We start from the raw sequence: 13,271 nt of genomic DNA, 5'->3' as shown, positions 1-13,271 counted from the left end.
AGTAAGTAAAATATAGTAGATAGATTAGTAAGATATAATTACGCTAAAGAGCTAAAATATTATCTTTTATAATACTATACTTTTCTATTAATACTACGCGTAAATTAGACCTAATAAATATAATAGTATTAAGAAGAACTTATACTTTCTATTATATCTAATACTATAATAAAGTAAGATAGTAGTATTATAGTACTAATAGGTAAACTTTACTAAAGGTATAATTTAAAATACCTATTTACTAAAAGTTCTACTATTTTTTCTTAGACACTTTATAAAAGCTTTACTATAAGTATTATATAATTAGCTCTTATTAGCTAAAAAGTTTAGTTTATATACTAGCTCTATAATTAGCTAAAAAGTTTTTAGAAGCTATAAGAACTTATAAGTAAGGTTTTTTATAAAGTGTCTAATTTATAAAATAAGTATTATTATTATTATAATAGGTAAACCTTACTAACTAATACTACTCTATCTTATAGTACTTTATCTTATAGCGCAATTCTACTAGAAAAAGTATTAGATAAGATAACTACTCTAAGAAGAGTATCTAAGATATTATAGTATTACTATTAAATCTTCTAGAGTAGTAGTATAATAAGTATATATACTTATACGTAGTATAATCTTTTAATATTTATATATCTAGTACTAGACTTCTAGTGTATCTTTACTTTTAATAAACTTAATATAATATAAAGTGTTATAATACAACGCCTATATATAATATCTAGTATACTTATAGACTTACGCTGCTTATTACCTAGTGTTAGGTCTTTTACTACTAGGCGTACTTTTTAGCTACTATTTATATATATTAGTATAGCTATTAGAGTTAATTTTCTTATTCTCTTTAACTAGGCTTATATTAAATCTCTACTAAGTAATATTCTAGAGAAATAAGCCTTCTACTCTAAGCTATTTACACTACTACTATATAGAGCTAACTTATAAAGTAATAATAGGCTAAACTTCTAGACCTAGAATACTATAATATAGTTTAAATAGATAAGATATACTAAATAGTAGAATAGCTCTATAGATAAATACGCTCTCTTTCTAGTATATCTACTCTCTAAGGTTTAGGTTATTCTAAAGACTAGATTAGTAGATAATAAATTATAAATAGATACTTAGCTCTTAATAGTAATAAAATATATCTCTAATATCTTAATTATCTTAGATAGTAATTATACCTATAGTTATAACTATTAAACTATTAATATTCTTATAGACTTACTACTAAATACGTACCTAAAGAAAGAGAATTATATTATTTATAAGATAAAGAATAATATAAGTTAATAGAGTATAAAGCTATAGTAGAATTATAAAGAGTAGAGGCTTAATAAGTATAAATTTCTACTAGAAGTGTAAAAAGTAATTAATTATAATAAGGTAGCTAAGTAGTACATCTTTCTAGAGAATAATACGTACATCTTCTAGAATAATATCTTCTATCTTTTAGAGAACTATAATAGCTTACTATCTTACTATTTTAGATTACCTTTACCTAAATAAATATACTATTCTAATATACAGCCTAACATAAAGAAATAAGTATAGTTTACGTATAGAGGCGCTAGCTTTATACTTTTCTAAGCTACTACGTATTAACTTATTAATTACTATTATAACGCTTTTAGTCTTAAGAGTTTTTATCTTACTATAGAATATAAAGAAGATATTAGAGCTAATTATTATAGTAATAGTATACTAGAGTAGGCGCTATATAATAAAGCTAGAATTAATATTAGTAGTTTATAGCCTATATTTAGCCTCTATAGACTTAAAAATATTCTCTTTAGTAAAGACTACTAGTGTAAGTCTATTATTAGCTTATATAAAATAGACCTAGCTTTCTATAAAGAGCTCTAGTTATAGAAGAATAAATAGAAAGTAAAGAGTAACCTTTCTATATATTATTATAACCTATTATACTACGCTCTACTCTTTATCTTATAAGATAATTATCTATAGTGTAAGAATTAGAATATAGCCTTTAACATAGAATTTTAGCTCTTAAATAACTCTATAGTCTATATAAGCCTTAATACTTATAGAATTAGGTATTCTAAGTATAACAAATGTATATAGTATACCTAGTATAGATAATATTACTACTTTACTAAGGCCTTATATATTAGTTGTGCGAAGTAGCTAGATAGTTATTATAACCTAGAGAACATAAAGTACGTTAGTAGCTAGAATAGAATAAATATAGACACTCTAAACTTTAGAAAGACGTATGCAAAGAGGCCGCATTAGGTAAAACTAAGTATTAAACAAAGGTATTAAATGCATAAGATATGTATGCTAGTAACAAAAAAAGATTACATGCCTTCTACGTTAGAAGTGCGATTCTATCACAGAGTGCGACATCGATCTCGGTCATACATCTACCTTAATCTTCAACCCCGATATCCTTCAAACCTCCCCGCCTCGTCCAAAAGATCTTCCAAGCATTCGGCTACCGTTCTTCCTTGAGCCCCCGAAGCCATTCCGTCACGGTGATCTCCGTGTCCGCATAGCGGATAACGCCATTCTTGACGCCCTTCCATCCTGTCATCGCCCCTTTGATGTACCGGTGGTTCGCACCGCAAAAGTTGAGCCACGGCTCTTCGAGCTCGCCTTTTGTTTGCTTGAGACGCTTGGCGTGACAATCTTCGCACAGATCACAGCTAGGGCAGACCAGACAGTAGTAGATCGACCGGGTCCAGGAATAGATGTCCACCCCACACTGTCCGTCGCAGTAAATACCGCCGCCGATAAGGTCTTCGTCCAGCTCGCCAGCGTTCGATTCGCCCGTCTCTGATCCCTCTGGCTCTGGATGACTCCGCTCTCCCTCAATTGGCTCCTCCATTACGTCCTTGACTTCGTTGTCATGTATCTCATCTGTCGGAGAATCTTTCCGAACGACTTCGCTTGTAGCTAGTGGGTCATCCTCCCTTGCAGTGTCTTGTCCGGCATCTGGTTCTGCAACTGGTTCTGGTTCCGCATCTGGTCCCGCATCTGTTTCGCCGACGTCTTTGTCGGAAGTAGTCTCCGAATGCTCCGACTCCGTATCTTGCCCATGTATTGCGCGGTCCAGGACTGAGAACTGGGCACTTATCGCGATTCGTGCATCATGCTCTAGGCTATCTAGAGACGCCAGCACCTTCGACAACAGTCGCAGGCTTGACAAGTCGTTCCAAGAGACAGTATCTTCGAGACCGGCAATGCACTTCTTAAACAACTCGTCCATGTATCTCTGATACTCCTTCGCAGGACCCATGATGCGAAGCATGTTTGCGCGAAGCATATCGACATGGGATTCTTTAATGTTCTTGTCGTCACCTTCGTCATCGTGCGCGCTAGGCAACAGTCGCAGGGATTCCATGATCTCTTCCTTCTTCGCTGGGTCTGCGGTCGTTTGGAACTCATAAAACAGAATGTCTGCCAACTGCATCCGATGACGCGTCCTGGTCTCGTTCATAGTGTCTTCGTATGCAGGATCGGGCTTAGTCTTCGTGGTCAAGAGCTCTTGACGTAGCGTCTTGCCTTTCTCGATGTCGCCCAGCATGGGATAATAGATGTGTGCGATTGCGCCCCGGATATTGAACAAATGGAGGCTTTGCGCCGGAAGCGTGTCGGCCAAGGCTGTTAGCCAGCCGATGAGTAGATCGGTCTCGCCAGTCAACTTTGCTGCTCTTTGCAATCGAGCTACCCCATTGGTAGGCACCCAGTCCACGAAGAGGTAGGTGAACCAATTGTTGCGCTCTTTTTCGGTCCAGCCTTTGAGTACTTCCATAAGCCTGCGTCCATCAGTCTCGTCTTCCTTCTTGAACAGTAGTGTGATGTCGTCCAGAACCGTTCCGGCTAGTGCTTGCTCGCCTTGCAATCTTCTTGCTTCGTTGAATGCTTGCAAAGCTTCGTCCGTCTGCTCCAGCGTGGAAAGGGCGGAAGCTTTGTCGGTTAGGATCTCTACACGTATTGATTTGATTTCATCCAGCTCTCGTTCGGAAGATCCCTCGGCCTCGTGATCAGGTAACATGTTATAGGCCTGTTCGTAGTACTTTACCGCGTCGGATGACTGGTCGCATCGATCACAGACCGACGCAAGTAGACGGACGGTAGCGACGTTGTCCAGAACGTCTCCCCGCATACAGTCCACTGCTCTCTTCAGGTACACGCTGGCTTCCTTAGTCAACGCTGCTCTGCCATCGTCGTCATACCACATTGCGTTGGCGTAGTCAGCCACAGTGCATCCAATCGCTCGTTGTGTCTTGTAGTCTTCAAGTGGAACCATATATCTCTTGATAATGGCCTTCATGTAATCAAGTGGCCCAAGATCATTGAATTCGTCAACTTCGGAAGGGGACAACTACAGACCATTAGAGAGGCCGTTGAGTAAGAAGGGTGACTTACGAGAAACAACGATGCCTTGACAAATCTAAACCTCTCGGGTATCCACCAGTCGTCGCTGGCGTCTAACCAATTGTGGACATGACCGCGAGCAAGCGGAAGTAGAACGTTGTCTTTACCGACTAGGGTCGTCCATTCCTTGACTTTGTCGTCCAAAGATTGCTCCGGTAGTGTTGATGCCCTGGCTGTCCAACTCAGAAGAGTATCGAACCAAGCGATAGGAACTTCGTCAGCGCGCTCGGGATATAGGTCTGTATGTCGCGCGAGCTTTTCGAACAACCTGGCGATGTTGTATGAATTGACCGTGATGCAGTGCAGGAGTGTCACAACATCGCGAACAGCTTCGGGGCTCGCGTTCTCCACGTCCAGCTCCTTGAGATGCTCGTACCAATAGCAGATTGCGTATACCGTAAGCCCGGAGCTTTGCGCTTCGATAGGTTCTTGAGCCGCTTTCATCATCACATCCACGCACATCTGGAGGATTGTTAGGTGCGCAGCGGTAGCAGGTGTCCGAAACTCTGTTACGCCGTCATCTTCGACGCTTACGCTCTTGAAGTATTGCCGTAGTGACCGATCCTGAAAGCAGAGAGGAGAGTCTCCGTATCCGAGCTCCGGGATGCCCTCCTCCTTTGTTTCATCGTTCTCGTCATCGTCTTTGTCTTCATCTTTGGCGTCTTCCTCAAGCTGCCGTGATTGGGTAAGTTCGAGGATGCGAGAGGAACGTCCGATGATCTCCTCTTCAATGTCGAAGCTGTCGTCGGACAGTGCGAGTTGAACCAAGCTCGATGCCTCACCGAGGCTAAGCGATCGTTTCGAGAACGCCAGCCACGCGAACAATTTCTTCATCGCTTGGTACTGCGCTTCGGAACGATTCTGTCGGCATTCGTCCAGGAGAAGTTCGTAAAGACCATGCAGATTTGGCGGCATCCCCCCCAATGCTTGCAAGACTGCTCTTTCTCGACCTATGTAAGAGAATCTTCTGAGCATATGCTCGACATAGAGCATACTGTCTGCGTGCTTGACTACTTCGCGACGGATTGCTGTTTTGGTAGATTGCGTGAACTTGCGCAGGCGCGGGAGTGTGCGCAGACGGTCCTTAACCAGCATCTTCAAGTCATGTTTGATATCATGCTTTGTGATCTCAATGATGGAAGGCTGGAGCAGCTGGAGTGTGGGCTTCTCTTCTGGTCTGCTCGTCGCAAAGACTGACACACTGGCGTTCAGGCGCTTGAGATCCGACAGAAACCGTGTAAAGGTCCCGCCCTCTTGTACATGCGCCTCGTCCAGGCCATCGAAAACAAGGAAAAGGCGGCCTCCAGGTTTGTTGTCACTTGGAAACACCGAGAGGAAGAAGCGTTCCCACGTGGACATTGCTGCAGACTCACTGGAGTCTAGCTTGATCTTGGCCGCTACTTGTCCGGCGTATCTGTTGTTTGATCCGGCGATTTGTAAGGCAGCCGACGCGAACGCGTTTTGCATTGACTGTTGGTATGGATGCTCCTCCTTGAAATAGAAGTAGGCCAAGCAGTCGTGATCGTTCTGATGTAGACGCAGCTCTTGGACGGCCGAGTACGCTAGGAATGACTTTCCAATCCCCTCAGCGCCTCGTAGCCAAAGGAGAGGAACTTCTCCACGTAACCAACTCTTGAAGCTCGCATGCTCACGGAGCCATCCGGCCGTTTTGCTCACCTTGGAATCACGCAAATCTTCGTCTTGGAGCAAGTTCCCTTGGTGAGCATCCTGCCACGAAGGGAAGACATCGTGATTGTCGGCGAAGAACTTCTTGAGTTCTCGTAATGCCTGGAACTTCCGATCTCCGATGTCACCCTTCGGCTTTTGAGCAAGCTTCTTTTTTTCCTCAATCTCAATCTCCGGCGCTCTGGCCGTCTTATCCTGGTTTTTGATGATCTGCAGAAGCAGAGCACGCTGTGCTAACCCCTCATTTCGTAGAGTAACGATCCCCTCGACGATGATAAGATGTAGACTGATCGTGCTTGCGTAGACTTCCTGGATACCTTTGTCCAGGCTCGAACGGTAGGATTGTAGCTTCTCATCAAGCTCGTCCAATTTAGAACTGTTAGCAACCACTCCAGTTTGAACGGATACGAGAGCGCCGTAGGTTTCGTAAGTAATCGTTTCGTTGAGTTCCTGTATCGAGGCCTGCATTCCAGCATATGCCGCTATCAGGTCTTCATCTACCTCGTTCCACAAGGTTTTGAGCCAATGCTCTGCCAAATATTAGCACCTCCTCAACATCAAAGCCGTTGTCTTACTGAATCGTTTCTCCTTTATCAGCTGTCGTGCTCTGCCGCATACCGAGAGCTGCATGGAGAAGACCCTCTCAACAGCAATAGCAAGCGGACCGGACTGTGCTTTATCCTCGAGGATAGACAGTCGTTGGAAGAAACGGGCTGAGTATGCGAAGAACTCCTCGACACGATCGTAGTCTGCTCGGACGCCTGCAAATGCCTATCTCACTTCAATACGGTATCATAGAACGATTCTGACTACTCACGGAAATTATACGGCTGGCGGCAGTGAACACGAGTCCCACAGGCATCGCTGGAGGAAAAGCACTGACACAGGCCCCGACTGTAGCAAAGCCGTCAATGCAAGTCTGGAGGTTACCAAGATGATCCCCCATCGCCGATCGAAAGTTTGCCTTCTTGGTTCCGTCATCGCGAAACCCTTTGAACTCGTTCATGACCACAGTTGTTTGTCGCATCACGTCGGTGACGTTTCCCACTGCCATCGTCGAAAGATCCTCACCGGTACGTTCTTTGTAGTCTCGTATAGCGCCTCTCCATAGTCGACCGAGATCAGTGGATGTGCTTGGTTGCACAATTCTGGTCGCCATGGTGCGGCAACGGGAATGGGTATTGTGAACGCCACGAGGCTAGGAACGAAGCTGGGTGTGCATGCTGCGAGTCGATGCAGGCAAGCACCTGAGTTATAGTAAAAGGCATCCTCGTCTTCAAAGCCGGCAGCACCAAGGCGGCCTCGGGTAAGCATGGTTCAGCCTCACGATGCATGCGCTGGTGGCGGGGGGCCGAAACGAGGTATGATGTATGGAGAGACGGAAAGCCCGAGTAATATACTCCCGACGCGAGCTCGGTGTCTCATAGGAGGAGTGTGACTGTTGGGAGCAGCAGCAGGCTACATTGGGAAGCTGCGTGCAACTCAATCATTCAGCTCCTCGTCCACGTACCGTTCAGCGACGTCGAGGATCTGCGCGCCTCTCCAGGCAACGATGACGCTCGCTGGGCGGCCATTCGCTGTCGCATTGTCGCGCTGTTGGGTTGAAGAGAGAACGCGATGGTGGGGATGATGAGGGTGCGAGGATGGCCATTGCCTTGCGACGGCCACTGCCCTGCCTACGTAATCAGGTTCGAAGGGGATAGCGGGACACGTTCAGCTCGTGCATGAGGAGGTATGCAGCGTTCTGCTCGTACTGCAGCAAAGGCGCGTCGGGACAGTGTAGAGATGCGCAACACCTAGACCATGATCAGACACACGATGAGGCCGAGTCTGTTGTGTCGGTAGACGACACTCGAGACCTGGCAGCTCAGACAGCCAGAGCAGCCACCGGCAAAGCGACGGCGTCATACACCGAGCCCAAACGCGAATCAAAGTAATCGCGACCCGATCATCGCGAAACAAGGCCGAATTCAAGAAGCAGACAACGAAGACAGGAAAGGAAGTCCGCGATGTTCATCCCTGCCGCATGCTTGCACCATTCTGTGGAGGTATGGCGGCCCGATTAGCTGCGGAATGTCTTGCGCTAGCGTCTCCGTATCATTATCGCAGTCAGCACGCATCAAAACTTATGACGGCGCTGCAACGGCCCAGGCAGCCACCTAGCGGACATGTCAGCTCTCCAAGCCCGGCGGGAGTAGTGTGCTGGCGTTCGCATGTTGAGATGCGCGCCCGATACTTCGGCACTAATCACGATTGGCGGCCGAGGCAGGGTCTTTTTTGAGCGGTGGACCCTTCTTTGATCACACAACATCCATGAATCATCCTTTCGACTTTTCCATCTCAACCAATTACCGTCGCCCCAGCGCCAGGAAACGCGTTCCAGACGCAGATGGCGTCATGCGGGTCGACCGTTAGTCCATCTGTTCCTGCCATCGCGGTGCGGCGCCTTACCACAACCGAAACGGTGGATGGTGAGGCATAGATTTCACGCTTTCGGAGCGTGGCATGCGCGAGCCTAAACCGCGGGCTGCCGACTGTTTCTCTTCTCCCACGTTCTGCATACTCAGCTTTACGACTCGAAAGACTACATACGAGAGCCCTACCGCGACTCCTTATCCTGCTTTGCGCGCATCGCTTGCATCCTCCCGCGAAGCACACACCCCGCTATAGACATCGCAGCAGCGACGCGACGGTACTCGACCCGCCAATAGCCTGCGCAGCAGCCCGCACAGTCGCGACCATGGCGACAACGCCCATCGAACACCCCTCAACCGTCAGCAGTCTGCCCACGCGCCAGAAGCCTATTCCATACTCTTTCGCCAATGGTCGGCGCACCCCGCTGTCGTCCATTCTCCCTCCCCTCGTCTTCGGTACAGCCACGTTCAACTCCCAATACAACACCGATCCCTTCGCGCTCGACACAACTGGTCTCGTGACCTCGGCGCTCACACACGGTATTCGCGCCTTCGACACGTCGCCCTACTACGGCCCCTCCGAACAACTGCTCGGCGATGCGCTCGCGACACCATTCGTCCGGGAGACATTCCCGCGCAACTCATACATGATCCTGACCAAGGTCGGGCGGACAGGCAGCGAAGAGTTCGACTACAGTAAGGAGTGGGTGCGCCAAAGCGTCAACAGGAGTCTGGAGAGACTACACAGCGAATACTTGGACATGGTATACTGCCACGACGTCGAATTCGTGAGCCCGGTGGAGGTTTTGGAAGCAGTCAGGGAACTCCGCCGCCTTAGGGACGAAGAGGGCACAATTCGGTATATTGGCATCTGTGGATACCCACTGGATGTGCTGGGCGACATGGCTGAGCTCATCCTCCGCGAGACCGGCGAGCCACTCGATGCGGTGCAGTCCTACGCCAACTTCACGCTCCAGAACCAAGCGCTCGCCGGCCCGCGTGGCATCTTGCGCCTGAAGAATGCAGGCGTCGACGTCGTCCCGAACGCGTCCATCCTTGGTATGGGCCTCCTTCGACACGACGGCATTCCCGTTGGTGGCCTCGGTGACTGGCACCCCGCCCCATCCTCTCTTCGCGCGGCAGTGCGCAAAGCGAGCCACTTCTGCGACGACTACGGCGAGCGCATTGAGGTCATGGCCATCCGCTTCGCGCTCGAGACATGGATATCTGCTGGCGCGTTGTGTGGATCCCGTGGAGACCCCGCATCAGGCGTGCCCTGGACACACGAGTCCATTGACGACGTCGGTGGTTCCAAGCTGGGTGTTAGCGTCATCGGTGTCTCGCGTGCACCCGAGTTGGAGAAGACAATGCTCGTTTGGCGATCCATTCTCGATGGATTGGAGGGCGGCAAGGAGACTGCGGTTCAAGCTGGCCGCTGGTACCGCGCGTGGGAGTGGAGCAGGAACCGCAGGAAGGCAGTGCAGATCCTCGCCGAGGGTGTACAGGAGGTGCTTGGTGATGGCTTTGGCTACGAATGGGCGAGCCCTGACCCGGGGTTCGTCAACAAGAGGGTGAAGGACGCGAAGAAGGCAGCGCAAAGTGATGCGCCTGCAGCGTGGTTGACGCCCGCTGCGAGCCCGGAGGCGGTGCCCGTAAAGGACGCAGGCGAGGTCGCGGAGGACAAGTCCCTGCCGCTGCGGTAACAGTGGAGATGATGCACATGTATATAGTAAATAGAGTCGCACGTTTCCTCAGGTCCAGCTTCTCCGTCGCCGCCCTCTTTCGTCTCGTCAACGCAGCAACACAGTACGACATATGCTTCCGCTCGAACAACGGCAAGCCACCCGCCTACTTGTTCACCAAAACACCAACCGCCGACGTCTTGCTCTGCCTGATCATCCTCTTATACCCCTCAATCTGCGCAACGCCCACAACAACAAGCTCCTCCACCGTCTGCGCATCCAATCCTTCTTTCCAAAGCATAACCCATCCGTTCGCCTGTGCGTGATCTACCTGCGCAACCATAACAAGACTCGTCTCGTCCCTCAACTCCCACGACGCCGCGCCCCCAACCTCCATACCCGTGCCTTTCCAATACAGCTCACCTAGTCCACCGCCTACAGCAACCTTCTGCTTCGACGTGCTAATCTTAATACGATGCCTCTTGCGGAGAGGAAAGTTAATAGTTAAGAAGAACATGTGGTAATTGATGAGCGCGACTTCTTAGTTAGAATTTATTAGTAATGTAACTTATATTTTACTTCTCTATACCCTAAGAATAGACTACTGTTTTATCTTATATAAGAGTGTTTTCTTACTATCTATAGTTAAGATATAATAGTATTCTGTAAGACTTGTGTACTTAAGCTTTAGTATAGAAGTATTAGTTCTATAGCGTACGTTAGGTATTAGAGGTAAGTTACTACGTATAATAAATTTCTTAAGCTAGAATAGTACTATATTAGAAGTAAGAGAGTTTAGAAACTTAAAGATATCTTAACTTTAAGTATAACTTTAAGCTAGAGATAGAATAATATATTCTAAGTAAGATTAGGTAAAGCTACTTTATTATATTATTACCTACTCTTTATATAGCACTTAGCTTAAGTATAATAGCTTATCTTATATACTATCTTATTTCTTAAGTAGTACTATTAAGAATATAGTTATAACTTTACTAGACTAAAGTAAGTATTATACTTATATCTTATAGTATAGTTTTATAATTAAGAATATATATATAATATTATAAAATATAGAAATATCTAGAGTAGTATTATACTTATACTTATAGTATAGACTTAGTATAAGTACTTATATTTAGAGCTTAGTAGAAGAAATATCTTAGTATTTAGTTCTACTATATAGCTAGTAGTGTAGTTACACTAGGTAGTACTATAGCGTACTCTAGAAGTCTAATAATAAACTTTACTACTTACTCTAGAGAATATCTTAGATCTACTAACTTTATTAGATCTAGAACTTTTATAATTAAATTTTATAAAATTTAGTCTATATACTTAAATATTCTAGTACTAGCTTTATAGCTTAAGCTAACTCTAGAAGTATACTTAATACTACTTTAGAAAATATACTTAGAGCTACTAGCTTATAAAGATTATTCTAAGATAATCTAACTTTATTAAAATAGAAAATAATAAACTATTATTATATAAATTCTAGTATATATATAGTAATATTAAAGTATAATATTAGTAATCTAACTAATATAAAGTAATAAGAATATATATTCTTACACTAAACTAAGCTAAGTATTAGAGCTTACTAACCTAGAATAGTAGAATCTAAAATTATTCTTATTTAGTATTTTTATAGATATTACTATTTAAATTTTATTATTTTTATACTATAGATTAACTTTTTTCTATTATAATATATTTTTTAGATAATAATACTAATAATTATCTACTATTATATATTATATTAAGCTATAGAAAATATAAAGTTCTTATAGATTATATAACTATCTACTCTAGAAAATATCTTAGATCTACTAGATCTAAGTAATTTTTAGTAAGAGTAATAAAGCTAATAAGAGATAAAAAAATAAATTTAAGATAGTAGCTCTAAGACTTTTAAACTTTACTATCTAAAAGTCTAAATAAAATCTAAGTAAGCTATTTTATATAAAATAATTATATAAATTTAATACTTTACTTAGCTTATTTATAGCTACTTATATTATAAAGTTATAGAGTAGAGAAGTTTTAGGCTAAATTTTAAAGTTTATTATATAATTACTATACTTACTACTAGTATAGCTTATATATAGCTAGAATTTAGTACTTATAGATAGATTTTAATACTTATAGCTAAATTTTAAACTTAAGTAAAGCTAAAATTAAGTACTTATAGTTAGAAGTAGTTACTAAATTAAGTACTTAAAATAGACACTTTTATAGCTAGAATTTAGCGCTTCTATATTTAAAAAAAAGTACTTTTATAGCTAATTTTATTACTTATAGCTAAATTTTAATATTTATAGCTAATATTTTAGACTTAAAGTAAAGCTAAAATTAGATATCTATAGTTAGAATTAGTTACTAAATTAAGTATTTAAAATAAGTACTTCTATAGCTTATTCTTATATCTAAATTTAGTATCTATAGCTAAAGTTTAATATCTATAGCTAAATTTTAGTATCTATAGCTAGATTTTAGACTTAAAGTAAAGCTAAAATTAGATACTTATAGTTAGAATTAGTTACTAAATTAAGTACTTAAAATAAGCGCTTCTAGAGTTAAATTTAGTACCTTTATAGCTATATATACTTTATTATACTTAGTATTAGTAGCTAGCTAGCCTAGAATATTATTTTCTTAGCTCTAGAGTATACTAGTCTTATCTTCTCTTATTATATCTTACTACTTATTATCTTTATCTTTCTATCTATCTTCTTACTAAATTACGTCTTAGATATTTTATTTTATTTTACTATAGTATACTATCTTTATATCTACTTACTTACGCTTTTTTTTCTACTAGAATTATATTAACTAAATATACTTACTTTAAAATTAATATATCTCTACTATAAATATAAGCTCTACTACTACTTTAATTTACTTTTCTACTACTTTTATAATTTTATAAAAAGCTAAAACTAAGTAATTTCTTTAAGCTTAGTAGTAGTATAATAACTACTAGCTTTTCTAAAAACTAGAGTACTATCTAAGAGAACGTCTTAGAGCTACTAGACCTAAGCAATTTTTAGTAAGAGCAATAAGTACTAAT

General features: G+C 42.7%; 2 protein-coding genes across 2 annotated transcripts; one reads left to right on the top strand and one right to left on the bottom strand.

Annotated features, from left to right (window-relative positions):
• Positions 1-2,470: 2,470 nt before the first annotated feature.
• On the bottom strand, positions 2,471-7,261 carry J4E87_004594 (uncharacterized protein; the record flags this gene model as incomplete). Its single annotated transcript, XM_049376213.1, has 4 exons — positions 2,471-4,363; positions 4,408-6,632; positions 6,678-6,873; positions 6,920-7,261. 4 exons carry the CDS (start codon positions 7,259-7,261, stop codon positions 2,471-2,473), a joined length of 4,656 nt encoding a protein of 1,551 aa, XP_049233724.1.
• A 1,581-nt stretch (positions 7,262-8,842) lies between these two features.
• Positions 8,843-10,219, top strand: J4E87_004593 (uncharacterized protein; the record flags this gene model as incomplete). The annotated part of the gene is made up of 1 exon (XM_049376212.1): positions 8,843-10,219. One exon carries the CDS (start codon positions 8,843-8,845, stop codon positions 10,217-10,219), a length of 1,377 nt encoding a protein of 458 aa, XP_049233723.1.
• Between the last annotated feature and the right edge of the window lie 3,052 nt (positions 10,220-13,271).

This window comes from Alternaria ethzedia (genome assembly GCF_023757985.1).
Source record: "Alternaria ethzedia strain BMP 0044 chromosome Unknown scaffold_9, whole genome shotgun sequence".
NCBI lineage: Eukaryota > Fungi > Ascomycota > Dothideomycetes > Pleosporales > Pleosporaceae > Alternaria > Alternaria ethzedia.
This window is presented reverse-complemented; position numbering and strand designations above follow the sequence as displayed.